The following is a 16,219-nucleotide window of genomic DNA, read 5'->3' as shown; positions in this document are numbered from 1 at the left end:
TAAGTGCTAAGTGTTATGAAAAAGTACTTGTTTCAAATAGTGGCAGTATAGGTATTTTCAAATTGACACTAGGGTTCAAAAAATCGTTACATAATATGCCCGTATCAGCCAATTTCAGAGGTAGTCGGGACATAAACCAGTCCCGCTGAACCAATATTTTATCTGTGTGATCTCAGCCCAAAATAAGTGCTTATTCAAATGAGCACTTATTTTTAATCACTCATGCTTGTTAGTGCCTTGTCTCTCGAGGCTCAACCTCTTTTTAGTGTTACAAATTAAAAATACAAAAATGCAAGATTTAACATAACCTGGTCAATTGAACCATAAAGGATAATTCAGTGTACAGGCTTGCAACCACAGAACCATGATCATGATGTGCCACTCACTAATAATGAAGAAATAAAAGAAAATAAAAACTAATAATTGAACCTTTTGGCAACAGTAGGTAGGTTAGGTGGTTACAATCTTGACTAGTCAACCTGGGCCAACTTTAGGAATATCATAGTGCTCACTCATATTTGCCAGATACTGGTTGAAGTCCTGAATCCGATCGCGATGTGATTTGTTAGCATTCTTCGCCAGCCTTCGGACATCTATTCTCTCCCTCTGATCAATGTACCGCCTTTCAGCAGGCGTGAGAAGGTCGTCATGAGTACCAGCATTTCCTTCCCCACCCAATTTGTCGGTCTCATTTATATCCTCCTCGGTTTGATCAGTTGACACTCCTGTGCTTCCACCTTAAATCCACAAAGAAAGATCAAAGAAAATCAGAGAAGGCAGACTGAAAGTGTTGCCCAGAAAGGAAGCTATACTCAATGCATCTCATTGACAACGTATTATCCAATGGTGGTCCATTTGCAAATTAAGACTGTAGCACCTTTACAACAAATTAAGAAAGACAGCTACTATGGCCTTGATCACGCAGGAAACCAGATTGAGTTGAAACCAATGACGCAAATCAAACTTACTATTTTTCACCAAAAATAAATAAACTAAATTTCCTATTTTCACAGTCAATGTGAAGCAGGATGAATTGATTTTCACAGTGATGATGAAAAGGACATTTTCTCTTCTCTATAAAGAAAAATAGTTTCACAATTCTGATTAGGGCATAACAAAAAAACCTGTTGAAAGCTCGTTTCCAGCAAGTTGAGATATTTGATCATAATGCTTCTTATGTTTCTTTTTCTTCTTAGTCCCACCAGCCTTCACATCCAAAGCTTTCCCCTTCAGCTTCAGCTTCCCACCAACAACATTCTCATACGCTGACATATTCTGCCAAACCATCAAATAAAATACCATGTGTTAGACAAACAGTACACAATCGCCCAAATCATTTATCACAACAGACAGAATGTTTGATGAAGAGTTGTATGGAAAGAGGAAAGAACAGAAAAAGATTAATTAAGTGTTCCATTGATGTAAAAGACCATGGATTCAGACACTTGTTTTTTTTTTATCACAAAATGTTACTCTTTTCATTGAAGATCCTCACATTCTTTTCTTCCCATGTGACTACCAATGCCGCTCTGACTGCCTTCCACATTATTGTTCCTCTTTTCTTTGGCCGTCTCAAGAGACTTGTTGTATATGTATGTGGATAGATCTATGACAAGGTGTGATACTGGAAGAACTTTGACCAATCAAAACTCTCCCATGAATTTTCATGGATACCACATGATTGGTTACCACTTTTATGATAGTGGTTGGTTCTTTGATTGGTCATAAGTTTTTTCAATTATCATGCCTTTCCAGTATAATAATTGAATCCATGCATACGAAGATGGAAACAGATGGCAGGAGTGTTCTGGATTTAACATATACAGGGGAGTATATAAACAAGATGTTTAATTGTACTACTGAAGAGCAGATGGCAGGAGTGTTCTGGATCTAACATGTATATACAGGGGAGTATATAAACAAGATGTTTAATTGTACCACTGAAGAGATTTATCAAAAATAAATAACATTGAAGAGCATTTTACAAAGCATGAACTGTTCAAAAAGCTTAGGAAAATATGATGGGGAAGAATACAGAAGTATAACTCCAAAATACATAAAGTGGCAAGTATGGACACGAGCAGTGCAGAAGGGTTTACAGCTCTTCCCTTGCTAACCCATCGGTATCAGTACTTTATACCATAAGCTTCTGCAACAAACCCTCAATGAAAAGAAATTGTACAAAGCAATAGGCTTCAAATTAGCATGCAAGAGAACACGTTGAGATCTCCAATAAAAAGGGCATGCTGAGTCTCGAACTACCATTGAATTGTACTTTGAAATCGGGGTTTATGACCTTAAAGTAAAGGTTAACGACAAAGATTAGGCATGCATTACCATTGGGGAAGAATGATGAACTGGCTTACATACAAAATTATATTGGAATTTTGAATGGGGAGAGACAAGGAAGGGACAAACACGTCATGGAGTTCAAAGAAGCAAAATCAGCAACCTCAATTAGCTCGAGGAGCAGCCTTAGATATTTTTGGGAGTAGGGGTTTTAATAGTATAATACAAAGAAAAAAAATAATGATCAGGCCTAGGGAGTACAGTCATTCAAATGTTCATAAGGGGCAGATCAAAGAAAGAAAATAAAACTTTCAGATGATAAGGATAAGAGAATAGTCTCCTTCAAGCAAACAAAGAAGAGGCCACTTTAAGGACTGAGGGGGAGGCCAGTCAAAGCATATCGGATTGGGTTGAGTGGCTTCATGTGTCAACAATTCAGATGTGGATGATCACTTAATACCCCCATGCTCTAGAGATAGGAAAGGCCAGCAAGCACCATTAAGAAGCAAAGTTAGATAAGGAAAACAGTGCATTTGGAACATTGGAAACATTCAGAAGAGACCAAACACAACTTGTCTACAACCTCAAGGTCTTAACCTAATGAGCCACTCGAGGGGTTATGGCCTCAATAAATGCTTCCTTAGTTCTTTCCTTTTCCCTGAAAATTCTAGAGTTTCTTTCCTCCCAAACTGTCCAAACAATTGCTGACCTTGTGCATTTCCACCATAGTTGTCTAATCAACACATTTCTTCTTCTTCTTTCCTTTCTTCTTTTTCTTCTCATAAATATGTTGATTTTCTAGACTTAAACATGAAGTTTATAATTTTCTTATGAAAACTATGGATGGTTATTAAAGGAAGCTGGTTATGGACCCTAGGGAACTACCCTAGGATATGTGATTTTTACTTAAAAAATTCTATCGCCTAGGCAATGCCTAGGCAACAAGGCGACAAGCCCCCCCCCCTCGTCGCCTAGCCTCGCACCTTGAAAACTTTGATTTCCACATCAGTCTACCTCTTTTAGTAGCACACCTGCAAACAGCCCTTCCAAGCTAACAGGAGAGAGCCACCTGCAACCAAAAAGTGAGGCAAACTCTACACCCAGATAAAACAAATAAAAGGATGGAGATTAAAAGATGAAAAGCAATCTCACCATTAACCTTGCACAAGCTGCACCAGTTGGGGGACAAATACCAGTTTGGCCTTTTTCTTTGAAGCTTATCATAAGTATTAAGGCAACCATGAAACACTACCCAACAAAAGGCATTCACTCTAGGGGGGAATGGGAGGACACCAAATTTCTTTCACAGGGTAAACAGGGAAGGGGAGGGAGAAAAAGCAACAAGGAAATTGAAAAAGGATTTACAAGTGAAAGCCCCAGTCAAGTTAAGAGTCCAGACCCTACTATCCACACCACCATCCCCAAGAACCATAGAGTTCAACAAGGAGAGAATATCAGAAACAAGAGGACCTTCAGACTCTCTAAGATTCCTAATAAAACCCAAATTCCAGTTTAGATCAGGTGATGGGGACGAACAAAGGAAGTCAGCCACCAGCCTGACTTTAAAAATGGAAATAACATAAAGAGAAGGAAAGACCCTCCTATAAAGGGGTTTCCCCAACCCAGATATCCTCCCAGAACCTAATCTTTTGACCCAAGACCAAATCATACCTAATGTGATTGAGGAAGGCGGGAAGACAGTCATGGATGGCTTTCCAAGGAGAAGCCAAGGAAGCTCTATGAAGACAACCAGCATCCCATCCATTGTTTGTTTGACAGCCCATGAATGCTTGCTATCACTTTGACAGCCCACTAAGATACAATTATACAACCAACCTTCCACAATAGAGCCCTAGATTTTTTTTTTCTTTTCAAAGAATAATGGTAGAGAGCTCTCTTTTAATGTTTTCTTCCTTTTATGGTTCTCTCTCCAACTCAGTCAACCCGAATAAATGATTTACTTCCTATAATCACTTCAGTGAAAAAAGCTTTTCCTTGTTTGATTTGTTCAACAATACAACATTCTATAAATGTCATCTTTTGATCATATGAGCATCTGCTTTTAGAATTTGCAACTTCTTCACCATGGAAAACTACCCCATATGCATTCAACAAGGCAGGTCAGGTCCAGGTTAGGGTTAGACTCCTATAATCACTTCAGTGAAAAAATCTTTTCCTTGTTTGATTTGTTCAACAATACAACAGTCTATAAATGCCATCTTTTGATCATATGAGCATCTGCTTTTAGAATTTGCAACTTCTTCACCATGGAAAACTACCCCATATGCATTCAACAAGGCAGGTCAGGTCCAGGTTAGGGTTAGACTCCTATAATCACTTCAGTGAAAAAAGTTTTTCCTTGTTTGATTTGTTCAACAATACAACGGTCTATAAATTCCATCTTTTGATCATATGAGCATCTGCTTTTAGAATTTGCAACTTCTTCACAATGGAAAACTCCCCCTTATGCATTCAACAAGGCAGGTCAGGTCCAGGTTTGGGTAAGACTCAAATCTTCCAAAATTTGGATGAGTTGCCCATTAGACCATATAAATTTTGGTTCATTCTGCAATGCATCAATGAGGCTCTTTTTCTTGAAATAAATTCCCTAAACCTTCTCTTAGCCCCAAAAGTTCTATTTTCAATTTCACAAAACAATAGAAATCTCTATAGAAATCCAAAAATACTAATTAAAGAACAAAGACAAATTAAAAGATAGGCTTAATTATGGATACCAAAAAAGAAAAACTGCAGCCACTTGTTAAATTTTTTAGTCTCCCTTCTAGATCGATCACATAAGGTGATAGTCTGAGCAATGCTATTCTAGTAGCCCACCTTGTTTTAGAGGAAATACTATAACATGAAGGAATAAGTGCATAATCTTCACAAGAAAAGGTAGGTCAATGACAGATGTATGTTCCCACAATGCACCAAGCATTAGCTCCTATTGAAGCTTCTATTTTTCCACTTGACAGGTTTTTGCATAATACCCTCAAGACATCCAAAAATATCCATAGCACCCAAAACTCCTTCATTTTGAAATTATCCACATCATATTAATAATCCAATCCCAAATAGTTTGATTAAGGTTTGAGTGAGTTTATCCGAGTCTAGTGAAATACAAACTCTAATAGGAACATCAGCTAGGTGCATTCTGGGAGCATACCTCTGTTATTGATCCAAATCTAATAGAAGATTATGCCCTTCCTCAAAAGGAAGCATGCGTTCCTAAATCAAGATAATAGGTCTACTTGAACAACAACAACAGCTCATTCAAACTCAATTTTTGTAATCAATCCAATCATGGCAACTAATGAAAAATTAACAAGAGTTTACAATCTCCTCAATCTATGGTTTTTCCAATTAATAACTACCTTCTGACCAACTATTTCTTGTGAAAGACACTTTCAAAGATTCTAGTTGTTAGAAAGCAAATATATCTAGATAATGAAAAGAAACATGTATTAGTCATTGCACATCTTCCCCCACGAAGTGACCTAAACCTGAAGCTAGCACATGTAATTGACAAAAATAAAAATAAAAAACTCCAGCTGTTCTTTTCTGGTAAGGAACAAAAAATTAAAAAATTTATTAAACCAAAAGTGATCCATACAACACCAGTTGGTGAAAAAATCGCGCCAAGTACAAACAAAAATACAAAAAAAAAATATGAAAAAAAAATACGAAACTAAACTACGAAGAAAACAATTAACACCCAACAAAATATTAGAACATCCACTAAAAAACAACTCAACCAATTCTCCAAAACCTTCTTGAAAGTTCTTCCACATCATCACCAACCTAAGATTTCTTTTTGCACCCATTCCAAAAAACCAAAAACTCCAATCTTCACTCCAGCCAGATAAATTTCCTAAACCTTCTCTTAGCCCCAAAATTTCTATTTTCAATTTTACAAAAATGAAACTACGATAGAAATCTCTACAGAAATCCAAAAATACTAATTAAAGAACTAAGACAAATTAAAAGATAGGCTTAATTATGGATACCAAAAAAGAAAGATTGCAGCAACTTGTTAATTTTTTTAGTCTCCCTTCTAGATCAATCACAAAAGGTGATAGTCTGAGCAATGCCATTCCAGTAGCCCACCTTGTTTTAGAGGAAATACTATAACATGAAGAAATAAGTACATAATCTTCACAAGAAAAGGTAGGTCAATGACAGACGTATGTTCCCACAATGCACCAAGCATTAGCTTCCTATTGAAGCTTCTAATTTTCCACTTGACATGTTTTTCCATAATACCCTCAAGACATCCAAAGATATCCATAGCACCCAAAGCTACTTCATTTTGAAATTATCCATGCCATATTAATAATCCAACCCCAAATAGTTTGATTAAGGTTTGAGTGAGTTTATCCGAGTCTAGTGAAATATAAAGAATACCTTTCAAAACCACGAACATCACTAGAAGACTTGTAGGTACCAAGCAAGAAATACATCGGGTGGAAAATAACAAACTCTAATAGGAACATCGGCTAGGTGCATTCTGGGAGCATACCTCTGTTATTGATACAAATCTAATAGAAGATTATGATGCCCTTCCTCAAAAGGAAGCATAATAGATCTGCTTGAACAACAACAGCTCACTCGAACTCAACTTTTGTAACCAATCCAATCATGGCAACTAATAAAAAATTAACAAGAATTTACAATCTCCTCAATCTATGGTTTTTCCGATTAATGCCTACCTTTTGACCAACTCTTTTTTGTGAAAGACACTTTTAAAGATTCTAGTTGGTATAGAAAGCAAATAATATCTAGATAATGAAAAGAAACACGTATTAGTTGTTGTGCATCTTCCCCCACAAAGTGACCTAAACCTGAAGCTAGCACATGTAAATGGCAAAACAACCCTACCTATTCTTTTTTGGTAAGGAACAAAAAACATAAAAATTTTATTAAACCAAAAGTCTTCCATACAACACCAGTTGATGAAAAAATCGCCCCAAATACAAACAAAAATACAAAAAAAAATACAAAACTAAACTACGAAGAAAACAATTAACACCCAACAAAATATTAGAACATCCACTAAAAAACAACAAAACCAATTCTCCAAAACCTTCTTGAAAGTTCTTCCACAACATCACCAACCTAAGATTTCTTTTTGCACCCATTCCAAAAAACCGAAAACTCCAATCTTCATTCCAGCCAGATAAATTTCCTAAACCTTCCCTTAGCCCCAAAATTTCTATTTTCAATTTCACAAAATGAAACTACGATAGAAATCTCTATAGAAATCCAAAAATACTAATTAAAGAACAAAGACAAATTAAAAGATAGGATTAATTATGGAAACCAAAAAATAAAGATTGCAGCCACTTGTTAATTTTTTGTCTCCCTTCTAGATCGATCATATAAGGTGATAGTCTGAGCAATGTTGTTCTAGTAGCCCACCTTGTTTTAGAAGAATTACTATAACATGAAGGAATAAGTACATAATCTTCATAAGAAAAGGAAGGTCAATGACAGACATATGTTCCCAAAATGCACCAAGCATTAAGCTCCTATTGAAGCTTCTATTTTTCCACTTGACATGTTTTTGCATGACACCCTCAAGACATCCAAAGATATCCATAGCACCCAAAGCTCCTTCATTTTGAAATTATCCATGCCATATTAATAATCCAACGCCAAATAGTTTGATTAAGGTTTGAGTGAGTTTATCCTAGTCTAGTGAAATATAAAGAATACCTTTCAAAACCACGAACATCACTAGAAGACTTGTAGGTACCAAGCAAGAAAAACATCAAGTGGAAAATAACAAACTCTAATAGGAACATCAGCTAGGTGAATTCTGGGAGCATACCTCTGTTATTGATCCAAATCTAATAGAAGATTATGCCCTTCCTCAAAAGGAAGCATGCTTTCCTAAAACAAGATAATAGGTCTTCTTGAACAACAACTCATTCAAACTCAACTTTTGTAACCAATCCAATCATGGAAACTAATGAAAAATTAACAAGAGTTTTACAATCACCTCAACCTATAGTTTTTCCAATTAATGCCTAGCTTTTGACTAAGGGCCTGTTTGCCGTGTCTTTTTTGGAAGATCTTTTGGTAGCTTTGACAAGCAAAAGACGCATTGAGCTTTTGCATAAAGATCTGAGCAGCCCGAAGCACGTTTGGCAAACGCGAGTCTTTCCGTGCGTCTTCCCAGGTCTTTCTGCGCGAGAATAAAATGCGAAAGACGCGAGAAACTTCATTTGGAGCTTCCTGAAATCAACCCAAAATGGGTTTTTCGCGTCTTTTCGGTGTTCCGTCTGTTGGAGGCTAGATCTTCTGCGCGCCAAACAAACATAGACCAAAAATCGATCTTCCCGGCTTATAAACAACCGAAAGACAGCGTGGAAAGACGCGCCAAACAGGCCCAACTCTTTCTTGTGAAAGACACTTTTAAAGATTCTAGTTGCTAGAAAGCAAATATATCTACATAATGAAAAGAAACATGTATTAGTTGTTGTGCATCTTCCCCCACAAAGTGACCTAAACCTAAAGCTAGCACATGTAATTGGCAAAAAAAACCCTAGCTATTCTTTTTTGGCAAGGAACAAAAAAATAAAAAATTTATTAAACCAAAAGTGCTCCATACAACACCAGGATGAAAAAACCCAAATACAAACAAAAAATACAAAAAAAAATACAAAACTAAACTACGAAGAAAACAATTAACACCCAACAAAATATTAGAACATCCACGAAAAAACAACTCAACCAATTCTCCAAAACCTTCTTGAAAGTTCTTCCACATCATCACCAACCTAAGATTTCTTTTTGCACCCAGTCCAAAAAACCGAAAACTCCAATCTTCATTCCAGCCAGATAAATTTCCTAAACCTTGTCTTAGCCCCAAAATTTCTATTTTCAATTTCACAAAATGAAACTACAATAGAAATCTCTATAGAAATCCAAAAATACTAATTAAAGAACAAAGACAAATTAAAAGATAGGCTTAATTATGGAAACCAATAAAGAAAGATTGCAACCACTTGTTAACTTTTTTAGTCTCCCTTCTAGATCGATCATATAAGGTGATAGTCTGAGCAATGTTGTTCTAGTAGCCCACCTTGTTTTAGAAGAATTACTATAACATGAAGGAATAAGTACATAATCTTCATAAGAAAAGGTAGGTCAATGACAGACATATGTTCCCAAAATGCACCAAGCATTAGCTCCTATTGAAGCTTCTATTTTTCCACTTGACATGTTTTTGCATGACACCCTCAAGACATCCAAAGATATCCATAGCACCCAAAGCTCCTTCAGTTTGAAATTATCCATGCCATATTAAAAATCCAACGCCAAATAGTTTGATTAAGGTTTGAGTGAGTTTATCCTAGTCTAGTGAAATATAAAGAATACCTTTCAAAACCACGAACATCACTAGAAGACTTGTAGGTACCAAGCAAGAAAAACATCAAGTGGAAAATAACAAACTCTAATAGGAACATCAGCTAGGTGAATTCTGGGAGCATACCTCTGTTATTGATCCAAATCTAATAGAAGATTATGCCCTTCCTCAAAAGGAAGCATGCTTTCCTAAAACAAGATAATAGGTCTGCTTGAACAACAACTCATTCAAACTCAACTTTTGTAACCAATCCAATCATGGAAACTAATGAAAAAATAACAAGAGTTTTACAATCACCTCAATCTATAGTTTTTCCAATTAATGCCTAGCTTTTGACTAAGGGTCCGTTTGCCGTGTCTTTTTTGGAAGATCTTCTGGTAGCTTTGACAAGCAAAAGACACATTGAGCTTTTGCATAAAGATCTGAGCAGACCAAAGCACGTTTGGCAGACGCGAGTCTTTCCGTGCGTCTTCCCAGGTCTTTCTGCGCGAGAATAAAATGCGAAAGACGCGAGAAACTTCATTTGGAGCTTCCTGAAATCAGCCCAAAATGGGTTTTTCATGTCTTTTCGGTGTTCCGTCTTTTGGAGGCAAAATCTTCCACGTGCCAAACAAAAATAGACCAAAAATCGATCTTCCCGACTTATAAACAACCGAAAGATAGCACAGAAAGACGCGCCAAACGGGCCCAACTCTTTCTTGTGAAAGACACTTTTAAAGATTCTTGTTGCTACAAAAAGCAAATATATCTAGATAATGAAAAAAAACATGTATTAGTTGGGGTGCATCTTCCGCCACAAAGTGACCTAAACATGAAGCTAGCACATGTAATTGGCAAAAAAACCCTAGCTATACTTTTTTGGCAAGGAACAAAAACATAAAAATTTTATTAAACCAAAAGTGCTCCATACAACACCAGTTGATGAAAAAATCGCCCCAAATACAAACAAAAATACAAAAAAAAAAATACAAAACTAAACTACGAAGAAAACAATTAACACCCAACAAAATATTAGAACATCCACTAAAAAAACAACTCAACCAATTCTCCAAAACCTTCTTGAAAGTTCTTCCACATCATCACCACCTAAGATTTCTTTTTGCACCCATTCCAAAAAACCGAAAACTCCAATCTTCATTCCAGCCAGATAAATTTCCTAAACCTTCTCTTAGCCCCAAAATTTCTATTTTCAATTTCACAAAATGAAACTACGATAGAAATCTCTATAGAAATCCAAAAATACTAATTAAAGAACAAAGACAAATTAAAAGATAGGCTTAATTATGGAAACCAATAAAGAAAGATTGCAACCACTTGTTAATTTTTTTAGTCTCCCTTCTAGATCGATCATATAAGGTGATAGTCTGAGCAATGTTGTTCTAGTAGCCCACCTTGTTTTAGAAGAATTACTATAACATGAAGGAATAAGTACATAATCTTCATAAGAAAAGGTAGGTCAATAACAGACATATGTTCCCAAAATGCACCAAGCATTAGCTCCTATTGAAGCTTCTATTTTTCCACTTGACATGTTTTTGCATGACACCCTCAAGACATCCAAAGATATCCATAGCACCCAAAGCTCCTTCATTTTGAAATTATCCATGCCATATTAATAATCCAACGCCAAATAGTTTGATTAAGGTTTGAGTGAGTTTATCCTAGTCTAGTGAAATATAAAGAATACCTTTCAAAACCACGAACATCACTAGAAGACTTGTAGGTACCAAGCAAGAAAAACATCAAGTGGAAAATAACAAACTCTAATAGGAACATCAGCTAGGTGAATTCTGGGAGCATACCTCTGTTATTGATCCAAATCTAATAGAAGATTATGCCCTTCCTACACTAGAAGACTTGTAGGTACCAAGCAAGAAAAACATCAAGTGGAAAATAACAAACTCTAATAGGAACATCAGCTAGGTGAATTCTGGGAGCATACCTCTGTTATTGATCCAAATCTAATAGAAGATTATGCCCTTCCTCAAAAGGAAGCATGCTTTCCTAAAACAAGATAATAGGTCTGCTTGAACAACAACTCATTCAAACTCAACTTTTGTAACCAATCCAATCATGGAAACTAATGAAAAATTAACAAGAGTTTTACAATCACCTCAATCTATAGTTTTTCCAATTAATGCCTAGCTTTTGACTAAGGGCCCGTTTGCCGTGTCTTTTTTGGAAGATCTTCTGGTAGCTTTGACAAGCAAAAGACGCATTGAGCTTTTGCATAAAGATCTGAGCAGCCCGAAGCACGTTTGGCAGACGCGAGTCTTTCCGTGCATCTTCCCAGGTCTTTCTGCGCGAGAATAAAATGTGAAAGACGCGAGAAACTTCATTTGGAGCTTCCTGAAATCAGCCCAAAATGGGTTTTTCATGTCTTTTCGGTGTTCCATCTTTTGGAGGCTAAATCTTCCACGTGCCAAACAAAAATAGACCAAAAATCGATCTTCCCGGCTTATAAACATCCGAAAGATAGCACGGAAAGACGCGCCAAATGGGCCCAACTCTTTCTTGTGAAAGACACTTTTAAAGATTCTTGTTGCTACAAAAAGAAAATATATCTAGATAATGAAAAGAAACATGTATTAGTTGGTGTGCATCTTCCCCCACAAAGTGACCTAAACCTGAAGCTAGCACATGTAATAGGCAAAAAAACCCTAGCTATACTTTTTTGGCAAGGAACAAAAACATAAAAATTTTATTAAACCAAAAGTGCTCCATACAACACCAGTTGGTGAAAAAATCGCCCCAAATACAAACAAAAATACAAAAAAAATACAAAACTAAACTACGAAGAAAACAATTAACACCCAACAAAATATTAGAACATCGACGAAAAAACAACTCAACCAATTCTCCAAAACCTTCTTGAAAGTTCTTCCACATCATCACCACCTAAGATTTCTTTTTGCACCCATTCCAAAAAACCGAAAACTCCAATCTTCATTCGAGCCAGATAAATTTCCTAAACCTTCTCTTAGCCCCAAAATTTCTATTTTCAATTTCACAAAATGAAACTACGATAGAAATCTCTATAGAAATCCAAAAATACTATATAAAGAACAAAGACAAATTAAAAGATAGGCTTAATTATGGAAACCAAAAAATAAAGATTGAAGCCACTTGTTACTTGTTGCTAGAAAGCAAATATATCTACATAATGAAAAGATACATGTATTAGTTGTTGTGCATCTTCCCCCCACGAAGTGACCTAAACTTGAAGCTAGCACATGTAATTAGCAAAAAAAAATCCTAGCTATTCTTTTTTTGGTAAGGAACAAAAAAATAAAAATTTTATTAAACCAAAAGTGCTCCATACAACACCAGATGATGAAAAAATTGCCCCAAATACAAACAAAAAAATACGAAACTAAACCACAAAGAAAACAATTAACACCTAACAAAATATTAGAACATCCACTGAAAAAACTCAACCAATTCTCCAAAGCCTTCTTGAAAGTTCTTCCACATCATCACCAACCTAAGATTTCTTTTTGCACCCATTCCCAGAAACCGAAAACTTCAATCTTCATTCCAACCAGAACACCCCTATTCCCCTTTTTAGAATCACCTTTCCTTTCTCCTGCATAATCTCAAAATTCATTGTCTTGTCACACTTACTCTTCTCCAACTGCAAAACTGTTTTCCTTGCAAACTCTTCCCCACACAAGAAAAAATAATATTTTACCAACTCGAACCTCTTCCTCTACCACTTCTTCCACATCAATTTTCTTTTCACCAGATCTCACTTGATCAATAATCTATTCATCTTCATTATCCCGTGTCTCTGATCCTTCATCCTCTAGATATGACTTTTTCCTTCCTATTCTAGAATTGCAACCTCAAATTACATTTCACCAGAATAACTATCCCTTGTCTCCAACAAATCTTTTTCCTTCATCCTCATTATCCCGTGTCTCTGATCCATCATCCTCTAGATATGACTTTTTCCTTCCTATCCTAGAATTGCAACCTCAAATTACATTTCACTAGAATAACTATCCCCCGTCTCCAACAAATCTTGTTCCTCCTTAGAATCGAACTCTTCCACCCGTCCTTTACTTACATTCACCTTCTTCCTCCCATATATTCTCTTAAACATACTACAAGGCCCTGCACCACATAGCCCAACCCAATGATTTAAATGGCGCACCTAGGCGCACAGGCGAGGCAAATTTCGGGGTATGCATCCCACCTAGGTCCTAGGCGCAGCCCTTTCAAAAGGCGCACGCCTGGTGATGCGCCTTGCGCCTCAGCACAGGAGTGCGCCTTGTAAAATTTTTCGCTTTTTTGCTTTTTCTAAACATAGCGACATATTTTCAACCTAAGATTTGGTAATGTTGTTCATTCATTCATCCTAATAAAATGTCTCTTAAAAAGCCATTAAAACTATAAAAACATTATTTTGTGTGAAAGCTAAGAATTTAAGACCTAACATGGACTTGTTTGGGCTTGCCTTGAGGGGCATGGCACAAAGGCGACTCGTAGAATCAAGAATGTAATATGTTTTATATTACATTAGCTACTTGAAGTAATGCAATTGAGTGAAAAAAGAGATTAGAGGTTTTACATGCTTGAAAATGTTTTATATGTTTGATTTTATTTTTTAATTCTCATTTGAATATGCTTTACATCTTATGTTTATGTATTATAATTTTAGATAATAGGTTTTTTAAAACATTTATTTTAAAATTTAAGTTTATATTTATTTTTATTAATATTATGTTTAATATTTTTTTAATTTTCTGACTTTTTATTTTTTAGATTTTTTTGTATTTTTGCGCCTTGCTTCAAAAAGGCGTGCGCCTGTTTTATATGTTTGATTTTATTTTTTAATTCTCATTTGAATATGCTTTACATCTTATGTTTATGTATTATAATTTTAGATAATAGGTTTTTTAAAACATTTATTTTAAAATTTAAGTTTATATTTTTTTATTAATATTATGTTTAATATTTTTTTTTCTGGCTTTTTTTTAATTTTCTGACTTTTTATTTTTTAGATTTTTTTGTATTTTTGCGCCTTGCTTCAAAAAGGCGTGCGCCTTGCCTTGCGTCTGAGGCGCAAATTGACCCCTACGCCTTTTTTGTGCCTTGCACTTTTAAAACACTAGCCCAACCAAGAAAAAACTATGGTAACATGAACCAATCAACCTGAATTTCCTCCTTCTGGTTTTTTTCGTATTCTAAAGAACTCTACATTTACCATCATCCTCTTTTATCCTTGCGCCTCAGGCGCAAACTCTTTTATCCTTGCGCCTCAGGCGCAAATTGACCCCTAAGCTTTTTTTGCGCCTTGCACTTTTAAAACACTAGCCCAACCAAGAAAAAACTATGGTAACATGAACCAATCAACCTGAATTTCCTCCTTTTGGTTTTTTTCGTATTCTAAAGAACTCTACATTTACCATCATCCTCTTTTATCCTTGCGCCTCAGGCGCAAACTCTTTTATCCTTGCGCCTCAGGCGCAAATTGACCCCTATGCTTTTTTTGCGCCTTGCACTTTTAAAACACTAGCCCAACCAAGAAAAAACTATGGTAACATGAACCAATCAACCTGAATTTCCTCCTTTTGGTTTTTTTCGTATTCTAAAGAACTCTACATTTACCATCATCCTCTTTTATCCTTGCGCCTCAGGCGCAAACTCTTTTATCCTTGCGCCTCAGGCGCAAATTGACCCCTATGCTTTTTTTGCGCCTTGCACTTTTAAAACACTAGCCCAACCAAGAAAAAACTATGGTAACATGAACCAATCAACCTGAATTTCCTCCTTTTGGTTTTTTTCGTATTCTAAAGAACTCTACATTCACCATCATCCTCTTTTATCCTTCCCTCGTCACTTCCTTTAGGCCCTATCCACAAATCCCTACCCAATCTCACTTCTAAGACTTCAAAAACTTTAAACGTTCCACTATTATTTCTTGAAATAAAAACACCCCTAGCCCCAATCCAGATTTTTGTTCTTACCATCTCTCCTTATACATATCCTTCTCAAAAAGATCACTAGCCCTTTCCATTGAAGCCATTTCTAAATCTTCAATTGCATCAACTCTTCTTTCCTCATGATCATCAGTATCTCTATGCGCTATATTGAAACACTCAACTTCTTCGTTTTCAGTTTGGACCTAGAGGATTGAAATTCAAGAAGATAAGGGGCCATAGTAGCATGTTAAAGATATTAAGAAGGGGAATGATGTTTGTCATCTCATAGTTCATGCCCTTCAAAGGGTTGCATTCAAAATATACTAAAGGTAAGCCCAGTGCACAAGGCTCCTGCCAATGCAGGGTGTAGGGAGGGACAGATGTATGCAGCCTTACCCCAGCACATACAGGGAGGCTGTTTCCAAGATTTGAACCATTGGTCACTCAGGTCACGATGCAACCCAACTGTTGCGCCAAGGCCCACTGAGGTGGCAAGGTCAAAATATACTACAAAGAAAAAATAACTAAGCCTCAGAAACCATCAAAGAACATTAAAAACTACCATAGAAATCTTTATAGAACTCTGAATTACTGAAAAACTAAAACAATTCAAAGTCAAATGCAATGGAAA

The 16,219-nt window shown here is 36.1% G+C and overlaps 1 protein-coding gene across 6 annotated transcripts in view; it reads right to left on the bottom strand.

Moving 5' to 3' along the window:
- Positions 1-297: 297 nt before the first annotated feature.
- LOC148844088 (7-dehydrocholesterol reductase-like protein) overlaps positions 298-16,219 on the bottom strand; it is a 32,367-nt gene continuing 16,445 nt past the window's right edge. For 4 of the 6 annotated variants that reach the window (XM_088956779.1, XM_088956778.1, XM_088956774.1 and 1 more), the window contains 2 exons: positions 1,125-1,275; positions 298-737 (listed from right to left, as the gene is read on the bottom strand). In XM_088956779.1, the coding sequence (XP_088812905.1) occupies positions 475-737; positions 1,125-1,272 (411 nt within the window). In that variant the 5' untranslated portion in view covers positions 1,273-1,275 and the 3' untranslated portion in view covers positions 298-474. Of the gene's footprint in view, positions 738-1,124; positions 1,276-2,046; positions 2,150-16,219 lie in introns of all 6 variants that reach the window. The other 2 variants (XM_088956776.1, XM_088956777.1) reach the window with 1 other exon arrangement.

This window comes from Nelumbo lutea, chromosome 8 (assembly GCF_056320005.1).
Source record: "Nelumbo lutea isolate HS-2025 chromosome 8, American lotus-T2T, whole genome shotgun sequence".
NCBI lineage: Eukaryota > Viridiplantae > Streptophyta > Magnoliopsida > Proteales > Nelumbonaceae > Nelumbo > Nelumbo lutea.
The sequence above is the reverse complement of the archived record's forward strand: the minus strand, read 5'-3'. Positions and strand labels throughout refer to the sequence as shown.